This window comes from Anas platyrhynchos, chromosome 2 (assembly GCF_047663525.1).
Source record: "Anas platyrhynchos isolate ZD024472 breed Pekin duck chromosome 2, IASCAAS_PekinDuck_T2T, whole genome shotgun sequence".
Taxonomy (NCBI): domain Eukaryota; kingdom Metazoa; phylum Chordata; class Aves; order Anseriformes; family Anatidae; genus Anas; species Anas platyrhynchos.
In genome coordinates, this window is record NC_092588.1 from 45,940,356 (window position 1) to 45,957,477 (window position 17,122).

Consider the following 17,122-nt stretch of genomic DNA (forward strand, 5'->3'; position numbering starts at 1 on the left):
GAAGTGGATAGAAAGGATGCCTGCTAGAGGGCCTCACAGTGGTAGGAAAGAAAATGAGCTCTTGGTATTTAAATAGAAATTTTTTTTTTTTACTCTTAGGTGCAGTGCTTAATTTGTGAACTCACGAAGATGTTGTCTTTTCCCCAGAATTATCAGACTTTCTCTAAAAGGTGAAATGGTTTTATTGTCCCTGGAGAACACGGCAGAATTTTTACATTCACACATGGCATGACATAAGATTGCAGACTTGAAGCCACAGAAAGAGACATGAGTATGTGTCCTTTAAATATAGATTTTAAAGTAAAATATGCTTTAAAAGTGAATGCTGTAGTTTATTAAGCAAAACTTTTTGTTGCAATGAAGATATGTTTTTCATCCATTTGACACTTTGGGAGGAGGAGAAGATGAACACAGGCAATATTAAGTTTGTATTTTAATGATATAGTAAAAGCTCCATATGGATACATGTGTTTTAAAGACCAATTAACATTTTCAGGCAGAAGTGGACTGGCTGTGTGAGAAGGGATAAATGTTCTTTTTGTAATACTTATTAAAGTTAAGATTGGGCCCAAACCACAAAATCTCAAGAAAATACGTCATCCTCTCCATATCAAGATGGAACAATCGCTTCAACTTAAATACAGGAAATGTTGGGCATAACAGCCATTACTCGCACCGATCTTGTTAACGAGAACATAATCTCCTAATCACTCCCTTGAAAGCAAACCCAGATGATAGAAGCGTAGCTGGACCCCTGCCAAACAGCTCAAGAACTCTGATTTCACACCCAGGCTCCTGCAGGAGTGCCAGGATAACCTCAACTATTCAGGGAAGAAAACCATAGCCACTATGCATTTGTAATTCCTTATACTTCTATTTAAAAAAAAAAAATGCCAGTTGGGATACTACAAAAACCTGAGTAAGAATTGAGAGTGTATGCATGTAGGTCTGTTTATATTACACACCAGTTCAGTATATCACCACTCAGGCAATATTGCCTTAGTGGCAATGTCCTAGTCCGTCTTCCTGTTCTCTTAAATTAGCCCTTGAGGAAAAAAAGAAAGCTGTCTTTTTAAGAAGTAAAGTAGTTAGAGGACAAAGGAACAGAATCTAGTTCTTGGTGGTGGTGGTCCCTTCACAGTCAGGGCTTGTGTACACTTTAAAGAGGTGTGCAAAGGACTTTGATCTTGCATCATCGTCATGATGTAAGTGGTGAAGGCTCTTGATAGGTTGTAGTGATGTAAGTAACAATTGCTGCGAGTTAATAGATGTGTTTGGTTTCCAATATGATGCATCTCTAATACAAATAAATAGCAAAAGCTGTTGGGCTTCCCTCAGGTTGTTACATCAGTGTTTTAAAGAGAAAGCAACCAAGCAAGATCACCCACTTAACATTTCTAGACTAAGTTGCAGGAAATGCAAATATTAGGGACAAGGTTAATTGTATTTATCTACATTTTCCCATTAGCTTGTAAAGCTATCAACTACGTATCTACTTTTTTTTTCCTTGCTAGTAAACAGAGCACATGAGAAGTTGACAACATGATCATCTTGCTTCAGAAACCTTTATTACAGGCTGAGTTTCTGGGTGGGATGAAGGGTGGAGCTAGTCATTTAGCTACACCCATGGTGAGGTTTATAAAAGGAAGTTTTCTAGGGGAGCTCTCTTCTGACAGTCTCTGACAACTGTCAGTTTTATTTAGCAGGGTTTTATTTTAAAAAATAAAATAAATTTGTTACAATGTCAAGGCCTCATAAAGATTCCCATAATGCAAATGATCATCTAAGCACATCTTTGAAACAGCGAAGTAAGGTAAGTTGTGGATTCTGCTTTGCTACCTGAGTTCTTTTCTTATATGTAATACTTTTTGTGGCAGAGACCTGAGCGCTACTGTAATTTCAAAGGTCTGTATTTTCTTTGTCGAGTATAGTTGGGGTATTTTTCTCTATAGTTTTTTATTCCTGTAATGCTAAGTCAAGTGTGTGTGTGGGGGAAACAACCTTAAAAAAGATGCTGAAGTTCATTAGAATTTGAAGAGATTACTATTTGCTATAGGGTGATCAGATGTTGAAGGCTGATGGCTTTGGGGACTAATTTGTACCACCTGTCTACAATGCTGAGGTTATTGTGGTTTTTGTTATTGTGCTGCTGTTTGTTAGCCACCCCAATATTAATTTCTCAAGCATACAAATAAAAGATATGCTATGCTTAATTGCATAATTGCTGTGGCTTAGTCATAACTCTTTGATACACCCAGGAATCTTGTCATAATTTCTGGCTTATAGTGTATCACAGTTTCCTTTTATGCACCTGCACATAAATGCTTGTAAACTATTCTGTTCAGCAGAGGTCTTTTGAGTTGCTATCAATGCCCCTAAATGAGATTAGGTGCTACAAAGGCCTGCTTACTATTGAACACATAGGTGTTTATGATGGTACAATACTTTTCTAGAAAGCTCTGTATCAGTTTACAAGATGTCTGGGTGAAAACTTTCATAATCATCAACTGAAGTCAAACGCATTGTACTAAGAAATGATCACAGCAACATAGGGTGTGCAGCTGGGATGCATTAAGAATGCTGGTCAGCTTAAAAATATCAATCCCATAGTACCAGTTACCTAGCTCTGGGCTTGTCACTGGTGTGCTGATAAAGTGTTGTTGACAGGAACTGGCAAAAGGGGAATGAACCTTGAAAACAACATCTTGGATTTTGGAGCTCCTCTCAGGCCTCTAGGAAAATTAAAGTCTGGAATTCTCCAGAAACTTTAAAAGCAACAAGAGACAAGAATCTGAAAAATTAACTTTTCCTTCCAGTCACTTTATCTGTAGGTTTTCTTTTGTTAACCTTCAGTTTAGAAGGAGTGAAGTCACTCTTTCAATCACTGCTCCCAAAACATGTGAGGTGTTTGCAGGTCAATGGTCTCCTAGTTTTTCTGCAAAATATTCTAGTTTTATTGCCAAGCACTACAAAAATGACCAAAGTCATGGTTTCCACAAAACTGGTGGTGTTGATGAGTTTTTTCATTTTTCTTTTTTCTTCCAGCTGTAAGCAAAACTGTGAATTAATGTAGTTGGCAAGGAACTGACTGACAGCCCTTTGGGCAAAATGGTCTGATGGAAGTTGGAAAGGCTGTCGGAGCATTTTGACTTTGTGTGCTTAGTAGGCATGAGCAAATAAATGTGTCTTGAGTTGGAGGAGACACATTTTCCACCTTGATAATGCTGTGGTTTTGGTTTGGAGTTTTTACTGTCAATATTGAACTTGTAGGGCACTTCAGCAGTGTGGCCATTTCTGCTTTTTACCATGTGTTTTCACTGATATGCAAGAAATTCTGACTGTACTGGGTTGTGGTGGGAGGAGGCTCGTTTGACAGTAGAGCAGTGTCCTGCAAGGACACTTGTCCTCTTAGATATATCCACTGCCATTCTTCCGGTATCTAGCCATGCTGTGGTTAGATTCTTAATATGTATTTTTAAGTGCATTGCGTTCATTTTAAGTGTCTTTTAAACTGCTGTATACCAAACTGTTCAGAAATATTTGCTGGCATTTTTTATTTTACTAATTCAGTAAATTTACTAATTCAGGAAGGAAGAGGAAAGTACTTCTGATGTTGGCAGAAAGTCATAGATGCCTCTGCTTTTAGATACTTTTGGAAGGGTTTTCCAAAACAGGGAGAAAGTTTGAGCTTTTTCAAGTGTGCAGTATAGAATTACTTCAGGATATTGATACATTCCTTAACACATCTCTAAATTTTGCCACACCTATAAGTAGGGATTAAAATGACTTGTCATTTTGTGACTTGAAAAGGAAAGTTCATGGAATAAAGTACTTACCCAGAGCATTTGTCACACTAACCTGCTATTCAGCATGAATGAGTGAAGGGACACTAGTTTTCCCATAGTAGATTTACCATATTTGATAAACTTAGATCATTTTTAATAGCCTGATTTTGAGTAGCCAAAATACAAACTGAATCATAGAACGTCCTGAGTTGGAAGGGACCCATAAGGATCATCAGGTGCTGTCTTCCTCCCCTGATCTTAATTTTTGGAGCCACATTTGTATTAAATGCAGAAAGTCTACAAAGATGACTTCTTCATGGTGAGACAAGTAATTAAGAAGCAGATAGCCAGTAAAAAAATTGCAAAGTAACTTATTTCTATGAGGTGGTATATCAAGAATGGCACTGACAGCTGGATTACTCCAGACTGGTATTTTGTTAGTCCTCTCACACTTCAATAGTTTTGCTATCAGAAGATTCAAGCATTAAGCTTTAGCATATTTGGGTGGATACTGAAGTTAAGTTCTGCTCTGGGTTCTCCTTTCCTGGTCTTCTGAAGGCAACACAAGTGCCTTCAGAACTGAGCTGGAGAAGAGGCGTGGGGTGGCTCTTGAGTGTCAGCTGTGGTGGGTGCAGAGCTGGAGGGGCAGATATGGGAAGGGGTTGGCCTGAGAGAGCCCAAGGAGAGGAAGGAGGCTCTCAAGAGGGTGGGGAGGCGGAGTGGATGGAGAGAGGCCATGTCCTGATGGCAGCTTCTGAGAATTTACCCAGCCTTTAAACTTCGGTGGCCCTGAACAGTCTTCAATGGCTCTCCTTGTTTACCACCATCTCCTCTGCTACCACCAAAAAAATGAACTTTTGGACTCCTAGATAAGGATGGAAATGCATTTTACTGACATCCTTGGGTCAGCTGAAGTTGGCTTTCAATGTACTGTTGAGAAGACCTGAGCTGGTTGTGCTTAGCTGGGTGCCTTGTTACTTTATGAATTGGCAGACCTCTATGGATTCTCCTGATCAGCTGTGGTTTGTTTAGGCTTTCGGATCCTGAAATCAGAGGGGTTTTACCAATCTTAGAATCATTACAGTTTCTTTCACATGGCTAGATTTCATAGAATCATTAAGGTTGGAAAAGACCTCAAAGACTGTCTGGTCCAACCATCATCCTAACACTAATGTCACCCACTAAACTATGTCCCTAAGCACCAGGTCCAACCTTTTCTTGAACACCCCCAGGGATAGTGACTCCACCTCCCTAGAAAACCCATTCCCAATGCCTGACTGCTCTTTCTGAGAAGAAATGTCTCCTAATTTCCAACCTGAACCTCCCCTAGCACAACTTGAGGCCATTCCCTCTAGTCCTATAACTAGTTATCTGTGAGAAGACACTGAACTTTAATAGCTTTTTTTTTTTTTTCATGGCATTGTTGTCAGAGGAAAATGTCAAGTCAAAACAAGCTGCTAAATTCAAACAATATGCTGTCTCTTGTAGACTTGACTTTTTGCAATTTTTGTCCATCTGACAATGGACAAGCTTGGGAAGTGGGTCCATGTGAACATAATGAGGTTCAACAAGTCCAACTGCAAGGTGCTGCATCTAGGCTGGAGCAATCCCAGACATGAGCACAGGCTGGGAGATGAACTCACTGAGAGCAGCCCTGCAGAGAGGGACTTGGGGGTTCTGGTGGATGAAAAGCTCGACACAAGCCAGCAGGGTGTGCTGCATGCTGGGCTGCACCAACAGAGGAGAGGCCAGCAGGGGAGGGAGGTGATTGTGCCCCTCTGCTCTGCCCTTGTGAGGCCCCACCTGGAGTGCTGCATCCAGGTCTGGGGCCCCCAGCACAAGAAGGATATGGGGCTGTTAGAGTGTGGAGGAGGGCCATGAAGATGATCAGAGGGTGGAACACCTCTCCTATGGAGAAAGGCTGAGAGAACTAGGGCTGTTCAGCATAAAGAAAAGGCTCCAGGGTGACCTGGTTGCAACCTTTCAGTACTTGAAGGGGACTTACAAAAAGACAGGGAGCAACTCATTGCTCAGTCAGATAATAACAGGACAAGGAGGACTGGCTTTAAACTAAAAGAGGGGAGATTTAGATTAGAGGTTAGGAAGAAATTCTTCACTCAGAGGGCGGTGAGGCACTGGCACAGGTTGCCCAGAGAAGCTGTGGATGCCCCATCTCTGAAGGTGTTCAAGGCCAGGTTAGATGAGGCCCTGGGCAACCTGATCTAGTGGGTGGCATCCCTGCCTATGGCATGGGGGTTGGAACTGGGCTGTCTTTGAGGTCTCTTCCAACCCAGGCCATTCTGTGGTTCTATGACAATCATGAAAATGAGCAACACTTCCCATCATGAGGCAGGAGCCTGAAGTTCAGCTCCTCTTTCCCTTGTAAGAGCTGGAAGGGGAGTTGCAGCAGATGCAGTGACAATGAAAGCTCTCTTTAAATGGCTGAGATCTAAAGAGAGATTTTGTTTATGGCTGCAGATAAAATAAACTGAGAAAGAAATGTAACTGTCAGTCTCCCAGTCAGATGTCACTTGACCTGAAATAACTTGTGTGAAGTGTGTAAGATGCTTGAAGGCCACATCAGGTAAAGGATGTGATTAGCATTATATCTGACTTCAGGATGATGTATTGTCTGCTGCAGCAATAATCCTTCAGTGGGTGCAGGGACTACAGGCAACACATGATCATGTTAGAAAAACAGATAGAGAAACACTACGATGGGCCTGTCAAATGACAGGGAACTTATTATGCAGCTGTGGACCAACAAGAAACGTTTGTCTGGCTGATGGCAGTGATATCTTTTGTCTTCCTTTGAAAGGATCGCGTAGCTACTGGTACAGTTTCTGTCCATTAAAACAATGTGGCACAGAGGAGTTGGTGCTGCTTTGTTCACTGTACTAGTATGAAAATTTTGTATTTTTCAGTATTGCCTTCCTCTCTTTGAGTGAAGAGCTTATTTGAGGTTTTATTGAATGTTTGGTGCACTGTAAGAGAAAATATATAGGTTATGCTGCAGCCTGAATACCACTATTGAAGCTTTCTAAGGCAGTGGTATAGGGGCTGTTATTTCCTACATATGTCCCACTGCACACTATGGTGTTTTCTTCTTCTATCTGTTTTTTGTTGGTGGTGCTTTTTTTTTTTTTTTGGTATGACCTGTTTACTTTTGACTTCTATGACTTGAAACTGCAGGAAGAGGCTTGCTGAGAGCAATGTCTGAGGTAAAACAGAATGGTGTATTTCCTTTCCCTGTCTCGCAGCCCCAGGCATACAGGCTGGTCCTGGAGGGTGCTGGCAAGCCTGCTCCTGGGAGCTGGGAGCCTGCATGCTCACAAAGTGCTGCGGCAGGGCCTGAGCTTTAAGGGGGAACCACACCACTCTTGTGATTTGAGCATAAGTGATGTATTAGAGGCTTTCAGTCCACAAAGCTGATTTTATTAGAACATAAAAATACACATGAGAAGGAAAAATACTTTTTCAATAGGAGAGAGATCTGGCAAGTGAGATTAAGCTCTTTAATAATGTATACCTTCCACACCTGGTATATCCCATGCAGTAGGGTCCTTCCCCCCTATCTTTTCTAGTTTTCTATTTTTTTTGTGGTTTCTGAAGAAATCTGCACCACCCCAGGGGCCTGAAGGAAAGCTGCTTTCCACCTCCTGCTGGGCTGACCAGCAGGACTGATTTGCTTCCTTGGTGTGAAATAGGAAATTTCACTTCCAAATCCTCACCCTGGCATCTACATATCACACTGACCATACGGGGTTTCACTCCCAGCTCTCCCACCATGCACACCCTCAGCTTTTTCCAGGGGGGCACACGTCCCCACACATGCACACCTTCCTCTTCCCTTCCTTCTACCTTGCTCCTCTGGGGCGTGCACTGGAAAAGAATGGGGCTTTATTCCCAATTAATAATCTGCTGTAGAAGAAGCAGCAAATGTTTCTGCAAATGAGTTTGTTGGCTTCTTAATGGCAGAAAATTATGTTGGCTTGCATGTCCTGTTTTCCAGTGTGGAACAGTAGGAAAAGGAGCACAGCACCTCAACAAGAGGAGGTTATAAGTATCTGCACTAAGGAAAGCCACAGTATTTCCAGGAATAAAAATAGTTGGCTTCCAAATGTAACAAGTCATTCCAATAAAGCTGAGACTACTTCAGTTGTATTATTCCTTGCATACCTTGTACAACAAAATACATCATCTTGGTCATTTTTGTATTCTGGAAATTTAACTTCAACATCAATTTGTCATCAAAAAAAGAGTGGGAAAGCTGAACCCTGGAAGTGTTCTTTAGGATAAAGCAGCTTGGCAAAACTGACACGTTGCACTGGGGGAGAGCAGAGTAACACTGAAGTAAAATGATGTGCTCGTGCTCTAGACAGGCAAAAGGCATTTAGTTTGTTTGATAAGTTGCCAAACATTGTCATTTGAGAGTGTTGTAAAGACTTCCAGCTGTCTGTATGGGAACAAAATATCTGGGTGAATTAGAATTTGTCCCAGTGAACGTTTCACCAGAAGTGACCTTGCCTGATCTGGTTAATTCAAGTACAACTTGCTGCAACTTCCTGACGATGTTTTTGACCAAGATGGCATTTCTCCAAGTATCCTGTCTGACAGTGGGTTGAAGGGCTGTACTTGCAGGATCATGGCAGGATGCAGGGATGCTGCCTGGCTGTGCTGGGGCTCTGGGGAGCTGGGGTGTGCTCTGACCAGGGCGGCTGGGTGGGCCCTGCAGGGGAATGGGTCTCATGGGAAAGTGTAGGCTGAATCTCATCCTTTTGCTACATGAGTGAACAAGTAAGCTGGCTACCAAAACAGGAGGAAAATGGACTTATACCACAAGCATACCAAACGTGTTCATTGGATAGCTATAGGGAGACCTGCTTTCAGATGATGTTGGATGCTTCTAGCTGTGGGTGCTATCTAGCTCCATGACTTGTTCCCTTGATTGGTCTTGGGCACGTCTGGTGTGTCCACAGCTGACTAACCTTGCTGAGAAGAGAAGGGCTCTGTTAAATGAATACATATTTGGGAAACAAGAATCTCACTTGCATTTTGGGGCTCTAAATAAAACTGTATGTTTGCCTTTCACATGTATTTTACACCTAGCTACTTTGTTAAAGTAGCCGTGCATAAACCCATCAGCCAGTTGCCTTCTTGGGAGCCCTGGATGCAAAGAGCATGAGCCAGTTTATGCGAGACAGGAGGTGTGCCAAGCACTCTTTCAGGCTCAGATGAAGGATCCTCTGGTCACTCCAAAAAAAAAAAAAAAGCTCCTAGGAGGCTGCCACCTTAAGGCACTAAGAGTAGAAAGTGACACAGCCTGAGGAAATCTTATCTAGCAACATTGACAGGGGTTGCGTTGTCTAGGACAGACTGCATGTGCCTGAGAAGAAACAGTAAGCGTGATTATTCGGCACAGCATTTGCTGTACTGGCAGGTCTACAAAAGAGGGAAAGTGCTGTTTATGTTGAGACAGAGAGAGATGGATTTCCCAATAAGATTGGGTCAGACAAATGCTTAGTTTTTATCATAAAGTTCTCCATACAACAGGAATGATGAGAAACAACTGCCAGTGTTCTGCTTCTCCATTCAAGCTAAAAGACTTTGCCTTCTAGATTTAAGATTTAAAAAAAAAAAAAAAAAGACCAGTGTAGAAGTTCAGTCAACTGTAAGGGAAATAATGGGCATGTTAAATGGTGAATTGGTCCAAAGTATCCATTTCTCCAGTTAAGTGGTGACTTTCTTTGCTTAGTTTGGACAGCAAACAGGAAACATAATAAGCATTTGGGAAAGGCAGTGTGAGAAGTATCCACACTTAAACTGTATATACTACTGAAACGAGTTTAGTGCTCCTCCAGATCAGTACTTGCAGGCAGTGTGCTGAAAGAAAGTTTCCAGAGCAAAATATTGTGGAAGTTCAAATTCAGTCTGATATGGTAGAATAACTTGGAAATCTCCCAGTCTGCTTTTTTTTTTTTCTGATGAGCAGAAGTGATGCACATCTTCAAGTTAGTGAATCATTTCACTGTGTTCTGTGGCTCTTGTCCACAAAACAAATACAGAAAAATAATCATTCCTTTGACTTTTGTACTGCAGTCTCTTAGGGGGAAAAAATAGTGCAGCTCACATGCAGCCCAGAAACCTCTGATTCGGTAAACTCCAGATACAAGCTGTCCTTTCAGGACAAAGTAATGTTAACTGGAGAGGTTGAAGTTTGAGGCCCAGCCTTTTGAACCCCCCTCCCATATGACTTGCTTTAGTTGTGTAATAACATAGACTAAATGAGGTAACAAGCTGTGACCCTTATCTCACAGACTGGAATGTTTTCCTTCAACTTGAAGCTCACAAGCTGTGATCAGGTGGCTATGTTATTGTAACTGAAGGAGTAGAAGGTATTTGGGCAGCTTTCAGATACAGCCCTACTTTGATGATCCTCTCAGTGACACTCTTCATTTCCTTTTAATAGAGAGATCTTTCTAGCTTCCAGCTCTACAAATAGTCAAAATCCAAAAATACTAGCTTGCTCTGTGCTTCTTGTGTCAAATATTTAGTTCTTGGAATTTCAGCTATACTAATTACTTGTATGGGGTCACTATCACAGTGCAAGTGTCCTCAAACTTCCATGCATTGTAGCTTTCCCAGTTTGCCTCATTTGCTGATGGGATCAGAAGCCTACACTTGTAAAAGGTCTTACTGAAAGCACAGGCATCTGTACTTGTCACTGAAGTTCTGCTTCTTAGTGTGACCAGAGCTGCTGCCACCTGGGTGGACTGAGCAGTTCAGCACATGCTGTTTTGAAACATCAGTTAGGTACCAAAGGGTTTTTCTGCCTGCTTCCCCAAAGGATCCAGTCCTGTCAGCATGCTCAGATCATGTTACCTGTGCTACATGCAGCAGTTGATGACTCCTTTCATTTAAAATGTGGTAGAGTGAAGTGAGTGTGCCATTCTTCCACCTTGCAGATGAGGATGGCTGGAACAGACAGACACTGGTGAGGATCTCCCCATGAATAGCTTGGATAAGGCTTAAAACATGCACTACCAAAGAGCTTCATGGCCACCTGGCTGTGATTAAGTCACTGGGACCACCTGATCTCTTTTCTTTACAGATTAAATAATGTAAAAGGTGAACACAGTCCTTTGAGCAGAGATAGGCACTCAGGGACACTAGTACTGTTGGGGATATATGGAAAAGTAGCTCTCACATACTACCTGGCAAAACTGGCTGGTTGGTATTTACTAGGTGAAAATGAGAGAGTGAGAACACTCCCATTCTTTTTGGCTTTTGGTTTGTCTCTGAGTATTTGTGGTAAACTGTAGTACAAATGTGGTGATGTTACCTCATTCAGTGTACCTTCATCTGTCATGTGAGTACATTATCTAACCAGAGGTTCATGAGGGCACTTCCACAAACTGGCCTTACAGCCTTCACAGGTTTGTACATCCCCAATGGACTGCAAGTAATGCATTCTGCTCAAGTGAGAAAGAAGTCCCAGAACTCTTTAACTTCTCCAAGGGCTATAAAGAGCAAAGATTTGTGCATAGATTTTTCTTAGATATATTGTGCATTACATATTAATAATACACTTATGTATTGCATAATTAGATTTTGAAGGGGTGAAATTAAAATCAAGATACAAGATTTTGTCTTGTTTTAATCAGCTCCACAGATACTGGAGTCTGTTTTTACATCCTTCATCTTTGAGTTGGTCCTTTTTATTATTATTTAGGAACTTGAGGCAGAGAAAGACATACTGAATTTATTTTTTTATTTTTTTAAAAAAAAGTACCCCAGCTAGGGCAGGCAACAAGCTGCCTGCAGTTACGACATTTTCACACAGACTGGATGATACAGGTTTAAAAAGGCTTCTGGAGGTTGCCTGGTCCAGCCTTTGTTGGACCTAATCCTAATAGGTTTGGTTGTTCAGGGACTTGTTGAGCTCTGTCTCAAAGAGCACAATTCATAAATTCACTGGACCACTGTCATGATAATGCCTGGTCCCTGGAGGTGTTCAAGGCCTGGTTGGATGGGGCCCTGGGCAACCTGGTCTAGTGGGTGGTGTTCCTGCCTGTGGCAGGGGGTTGGAAACTAGGTAATCTTAAAGGCCTCTTCCAACCCAAGCTGTTCTATGATTTTGTGATTAAAAACAATTCTCCTAACATGTAATGAGGACTTGCCCTGCTGAAACTTGCCTGTGGCCTCTTGCGCTGCCAATGTGTTCCTTTTGAGAGGGGCCTGGCCCTATCTTTTCTGTTCCCTCCCCTTAGGTGGCTGTGGGCTGCAATGGGACATTGCCCCACACCCTGAGCCTTCTCTTCATCAGGCTGGACAACCCCAGATCCCCCAGCCTCTCCTGCCTCACATGTTCCAGCCCCTTAAACAACTGGATATGCTGGACTGGGCTCCAGTATGTCTGTGCCTATCTGTTGTGGTTTGTGGCTCCCCAGGACACCAGTAGGCCACTTTCACAAGTGCTGATTACAGGGGAACAATCACTGGATCTGCAAACACAGACCCATGTGGGGTTGGCCTTCTTTACTGTGAAGGGCATACTGTTGAGTCTCTTTCAACTTGCTGTCCTCCAAGACCCCCAGTTTTGTTCTGTTTTTCCTCTGAAGTGGCTTTCCAGCTGGCTGGTACCCAGCCTGTGCTGTCCATCAGGACTGCTTCCCTCCCAGGGCCAGGTGTTTTCCAGGCTACATTTGGTTCTTTCCTGAGCTGAAATAGTCACAGGTAGTGAATGCTCTGCAGTCTTGGAGACTTGAAAGACACTGAATTCCTCACCTTAACAGAGGTCACTGGGCTGTCAGCTGGATATACCAAGCAGCAGGGTGGTGCTTTGGAGCAGAGGATTGGTAGGAGCCTTTATCCCTCTCTATGCAGACACCTAGCTGGTTTGTGCTGAATAACCTCTGATATGATTATTTTTCTTCACTCATTGTAGAAAGATCTGAAAAATGAATCTCACTATACAGAGGGATTCAGCCCATCTAATCTTAGGTACCGGATTCAGCCCATAATCCTAACTGAACTACATGCATTTTTCTCAGGCATGTCTACAAGTGTCAGCATTACATTGAGGGGTAACACCTAAATGTAAATGGTTTAAATGCCTTTTAAAGCTCTTAAATCATCTTTTTCTAAATATCTTGTTGGTCCTGAAGCTGGTATGTTTTAGAAGCCTCACAAAGTTCTGCAAGTCCCTCAGTTTGTTGTGGGTGCCTGTATACCATGAAAGTCATCAGACACTTCCTACCATGCTTGTTCAGCATGCTGGTTTTCAAAGAATGCCAGCCTGGGTATTTCAGCATACTATGCTATCAGGGCTCATGTTAACCTTCAGTTTTTGCTGTCCTAAAAACTTCAGAAAATGTGTTTTGGATCAGAACACAGATTCTCTATTTTATTTATTACCTTTGAATGTATTACTTAATGCTTTTTCCTTGGACCTTCTTTTTAATTATAAGGTTGACTAGCCTATAAAATTTCAGCCACAAAATGCAGCCTGAAGCTGAACACAGGAAGTGATAAATGTACTGGAAACTTAATATCCTGGATCTAAGCTGCAAGATGCTACAAGCTGCCCTCAACGTCTCATTCCTTCCAGACTGAACAGGGAAAAGCTCTCTGTACCCACTAGTCTCCAGGCCATACCTGAGGAGGAGTTCATACTGCAGATATTTTAAAGCTTAATATTGGAGTCCATTCACTGGAGTTGTTCCCTGTATCCCTTTCAGTACCAGTTAGCATGCTCCTGCCCTCCCAGTTGTGCTGACCTACTGTTGGTGGGGCCCTGCTGCCTACTGAAATAAAAGATTGCCTCAGTTTTTTGTTTTTTTTTTTGTTGTTGTTTGTTTGTTTGTTTTTTGTTTTTTTACTTTAATCTGCAGAAAGGTAACTATGAAATGGGATCCCTTTCTTGGTCTGTTTCATAGAGTTGTGATTCATGTGAGCTGTGACTGGATTCAGAGCTGTTCTAGCAGAACTGCAGAACAGCCCAGAGATACGAGGAGAGAACACCTAGGGCTGAAATACCTTAGGCCAATACTATTGCCAAATTCTTTGTAACCTGAAACCTTAGTCGGTGCTGGCTTTTCTTGCCTCACTGCAAAACATATGCGTCACCACAGCATAACTTTGTGTATGAAGAGGCAAGTATTCAAAAGAAATGTTAAGTTATTCTGGTGTATGAAATAATGCAGAACTGATTGATTCTAGTCATTCTTAGACCAAGTACACTGTACAACATTGTGTAATGCCTACCAAAATAACAAATCCAAATGCATAACGAGTTAATAGATGCAGAAATGTGTCAATGGTAAACTGCAGTCAACTGTAAATCAGACAGGTGCCTACTAAAACTGGTGACTGTGTTGGATGTGGAAGCCAACAGATGTAGACACTGACGATGCAAGAAAAACAGACTTTTAATTAGTGTGGTGGAAGCTGGAATGCAGACATCAGTGACTCTGAACCAAAGTTTAAACAGAAGAGTGTCTCAAGTAATTGAACTAAGATGGTTTTCTCAAAGTGCAAAGAGGAAAAACCTTATTTGTTTGGTTGAAATGGAGCTAAGTATGACACTGCAGCCTGCTGCTACATACAGAGAATGATAGATACACATCCTCATCAGTTCTTCCTGTTAAGTCTGCCACCTACTGCTTGATGCACTTGTTTGGCATTGCTTGTTACGCCCCAAAAAAATAGTTTGCTGAAAGTGTCAGGCTAACTTTAGCTGATATCACATGAGGTGAGCTCAGTTACATCCTTTTTTAGTTGGAATATAATTGCTGCATCTCCAGGTGACTGGGCAGTAGGGCGGGGAAGGTGTTCATTGATGGGAGGAGGGCAGGTAGGCCCTGCAGAGTGGTGGGTGTCCTGCTGTAGCTGGCTGCAGCTTTGAGCCAGCCCTATCTCCGAGGCACTTGCATCTTGGAAACTGCAGTTTCCGGGATGAAGGGGAGAAGACAACAGAAATGAGAGAAGCTGGTTAACTGCCCTGTGGGGAGCAAATTTAGTGGCTTACCGAACAGGATGGAAAAAGTCTTCTGGAGAAATGATGCATGTTCCTTGCTACTAAGTTGTTAAGCAGGATGTGCTCAGGTTTACTTTGTATGTTAACGAGCAAAAGAGATTGGTTGCTTTGTAAATGAGAGGGAGGGAACAGAGTTCTATAAGAAGACTCCAGACCTTTTTCGTGCCAATATGCGACTTGAAATCAGAGCACTGGCAGAGAAGCAGAACTGCTGGAACAAAGCCCTGTTTGAAATGGCAAGGGCAAAAGAGGTGGGAGGCTGTGTCGGGCGCTCGGTAGCGGCATCTCGCGTCTTCTGTGACTGCCTTCCTTGTGAAGCGCTCCGAGTCAAAGCAGGGCATTTCTCATGGGTTTGGGTTGTGAATGGCATTAAACTCAGCTCTATTTTTGTTTTGAATCTGTCTGTGCCTTCCATATACAAACTGGGCTGTACAGTCCTGAATGGGGAACCTATGGGTAAGTTCAGGACTTACCCAGGAAGAGTGAGACAATGCAGGGTTGGGCTGTTAGCTAGCAGTAAGTTGAGACATCTGCCCAGCTGTTAGGTGTGCAGGTCTTCTCTTGCTTTGCTGTCTTTTGATTGTTTTGTGGATTTTTTTTGGTGATTTGTGCACAGGTCAAAAAAACACAGAAATTCTTTCCCTCAACACTGAAAGCATCAAAATTAATCTTTCAGTTCAACTTTTGAAGGGGAAAATATATGTAAATAGTGTTATACGCTGTTTCCTGGTTTACAGTCTGAGTTTGTCAATTTCTGTAATTTGTCAAGCTATTTTCTGCTCAGTGAATGCCTGGACAGCAGCCACAATGGGTTTGCTTGAATTCTTTCAGTTGCTAAAAATAAGTTGGTTTTGAAGCTGTTCTATAAATGCCGAGGATATCTGAGGCAATAATAGGTGACTGTCAGCCTATATTGCAAGTTGTTTTCATGTAACATCACTTTCCCAGCCCTCAGCAGGGGGAGGAAAAAAAAAAATCTGTGCAGGATGGTAGAAAGCATCCAGTCCACTGAGACAGAAGGCTCTACCACCACAAGGGCAATACAGCTCCCTGACACAAAGTTTTGAACATATATAGTCAAATGTCATAGAAGGCATTTTTCTTAAATCACCTCATTCTGTCCTAACTCTTCCTCACTGGTCCTTTCAACTAACAGCTATGGCTGCTACTTCTTGTAGTAGCATCTGTGGCATGCATCTAGAAGCTGTTGTACGTTGTTTTCTGCAGCTCACCTTTGCTTTATTGGCATATTTTTGGCTTAGTAGCTTGACTTTTAGTCTTCTTTCTCAAATCCTTCTTGCTCATTCGTTGTTGGGTTGGTTGGTTTTGTGTTTTGATCAGTACTCATTGAGAACTAAATGTTTTATAGAGTTTCAAAAGATTTTGTTGTAGAAATACCTTCAGTTTGTATGAACAGGTTCAATAGGTGACTAAGGTTGTGGATGTAGAAATAGCTACCAGAACACAAGTTCACAGAGAGGAACAGATGCACTGAAAGTGAGTACATGAAAGCCTCCTGGGAGCAGATGAGCCCTGGGGAGCAGTGGTCCTGTTGAATCCACTGAATGTCCTGAGATCCAATCACTTTCAACAGCAAGAGTCTGCTGAATCTGTCCAAGGCCCCTATCATCTATAGCATGTTGTGGAACTCAACTGCATCTGAGAGAGAGGCAAACATGGGCTACAGGGCTGCACATACACCTGGCAAAATGAGGGACTCCATGAGGGACTTTCTGAACACCTACCTGGAAGCCAGTGGCCTGACAGTTTGACACCTTTGGCTGGGTTTGTCCTCATGACTTCTTGAGATCCTTTAGATATTTATCTTCTCCCTTCTTCCCTCTTGGCCTTTTTCCTATTCTTACCAGTATGGAAGGAATACATTCTTTAGATGCCTTGGTAGGTGACTTCTTAGGAAGAGATGGAAGTATATTTTAAAGTCAGCATGACCTGTGTGTTCTGGGGAGTTTTGAGGGGTTGAGTCATGTTAACAGGTTCATGTATAGTGGTGATATGATGCTGGTGTCTGCAGATGTGAGCTGTGTGTGGCCTGGCATGTACTGGGGGAAACCTGTGGCATCCTTCCTTCTCCCCTTGTTTTCATTGCATGCCTTTATCCCTCCACCTCTCCAAAGAGGACTCCGTCTCCCCATCGTTACCTTCCATACACCCAATAACTAGGACCTCTACTGCATTCCTGTGTCCACCTAAATTAAATTCCACCCTAATGAGCCAATGTTTCCTACCACTCCCTTGCCTGGATGCTGCTCTGGCATCTGAAGCCAGAAGTACAGGTCGA

General features: G+C 42.4%; 1 protein-coding gene across 6 annotated transcripts in view; it reads left to right on the forward strand.

Moving 5' to 3' along the window:
* MAPRE2 (microtubule associated protein RP/EB family member 2) overlaps positions 1-17,122 on the forward strand; it is a 97,772-nt gene that overhangs the window by 7,666 nt on the left and 72,984 nt on the right. Inside the window, exon 1 of one of the 6 annotated variants that reach the window (XM_027452116.3) lies at positions 1,662-1,813. The exons of 2 other annotated variants lie outside the window; for them this stretch is intronic. In XM_027452116.3, the coding sequence (XP_027307917.2) occupies positions 1,742-1,813 (72 nt within the window). In that variant the 5' untranslated portion in view covers positions 1,662-1,741. Of the gene's footprint in view, positions 1-1,661; positions 1,814-14,992; positions 15,075-17,122 lie in introns of those variants that run through there. 3 more of the 6 variants (XM_072034676.1, XM_072034675.1, XM_038173673.2) reach the window with 3 other exon arrangements.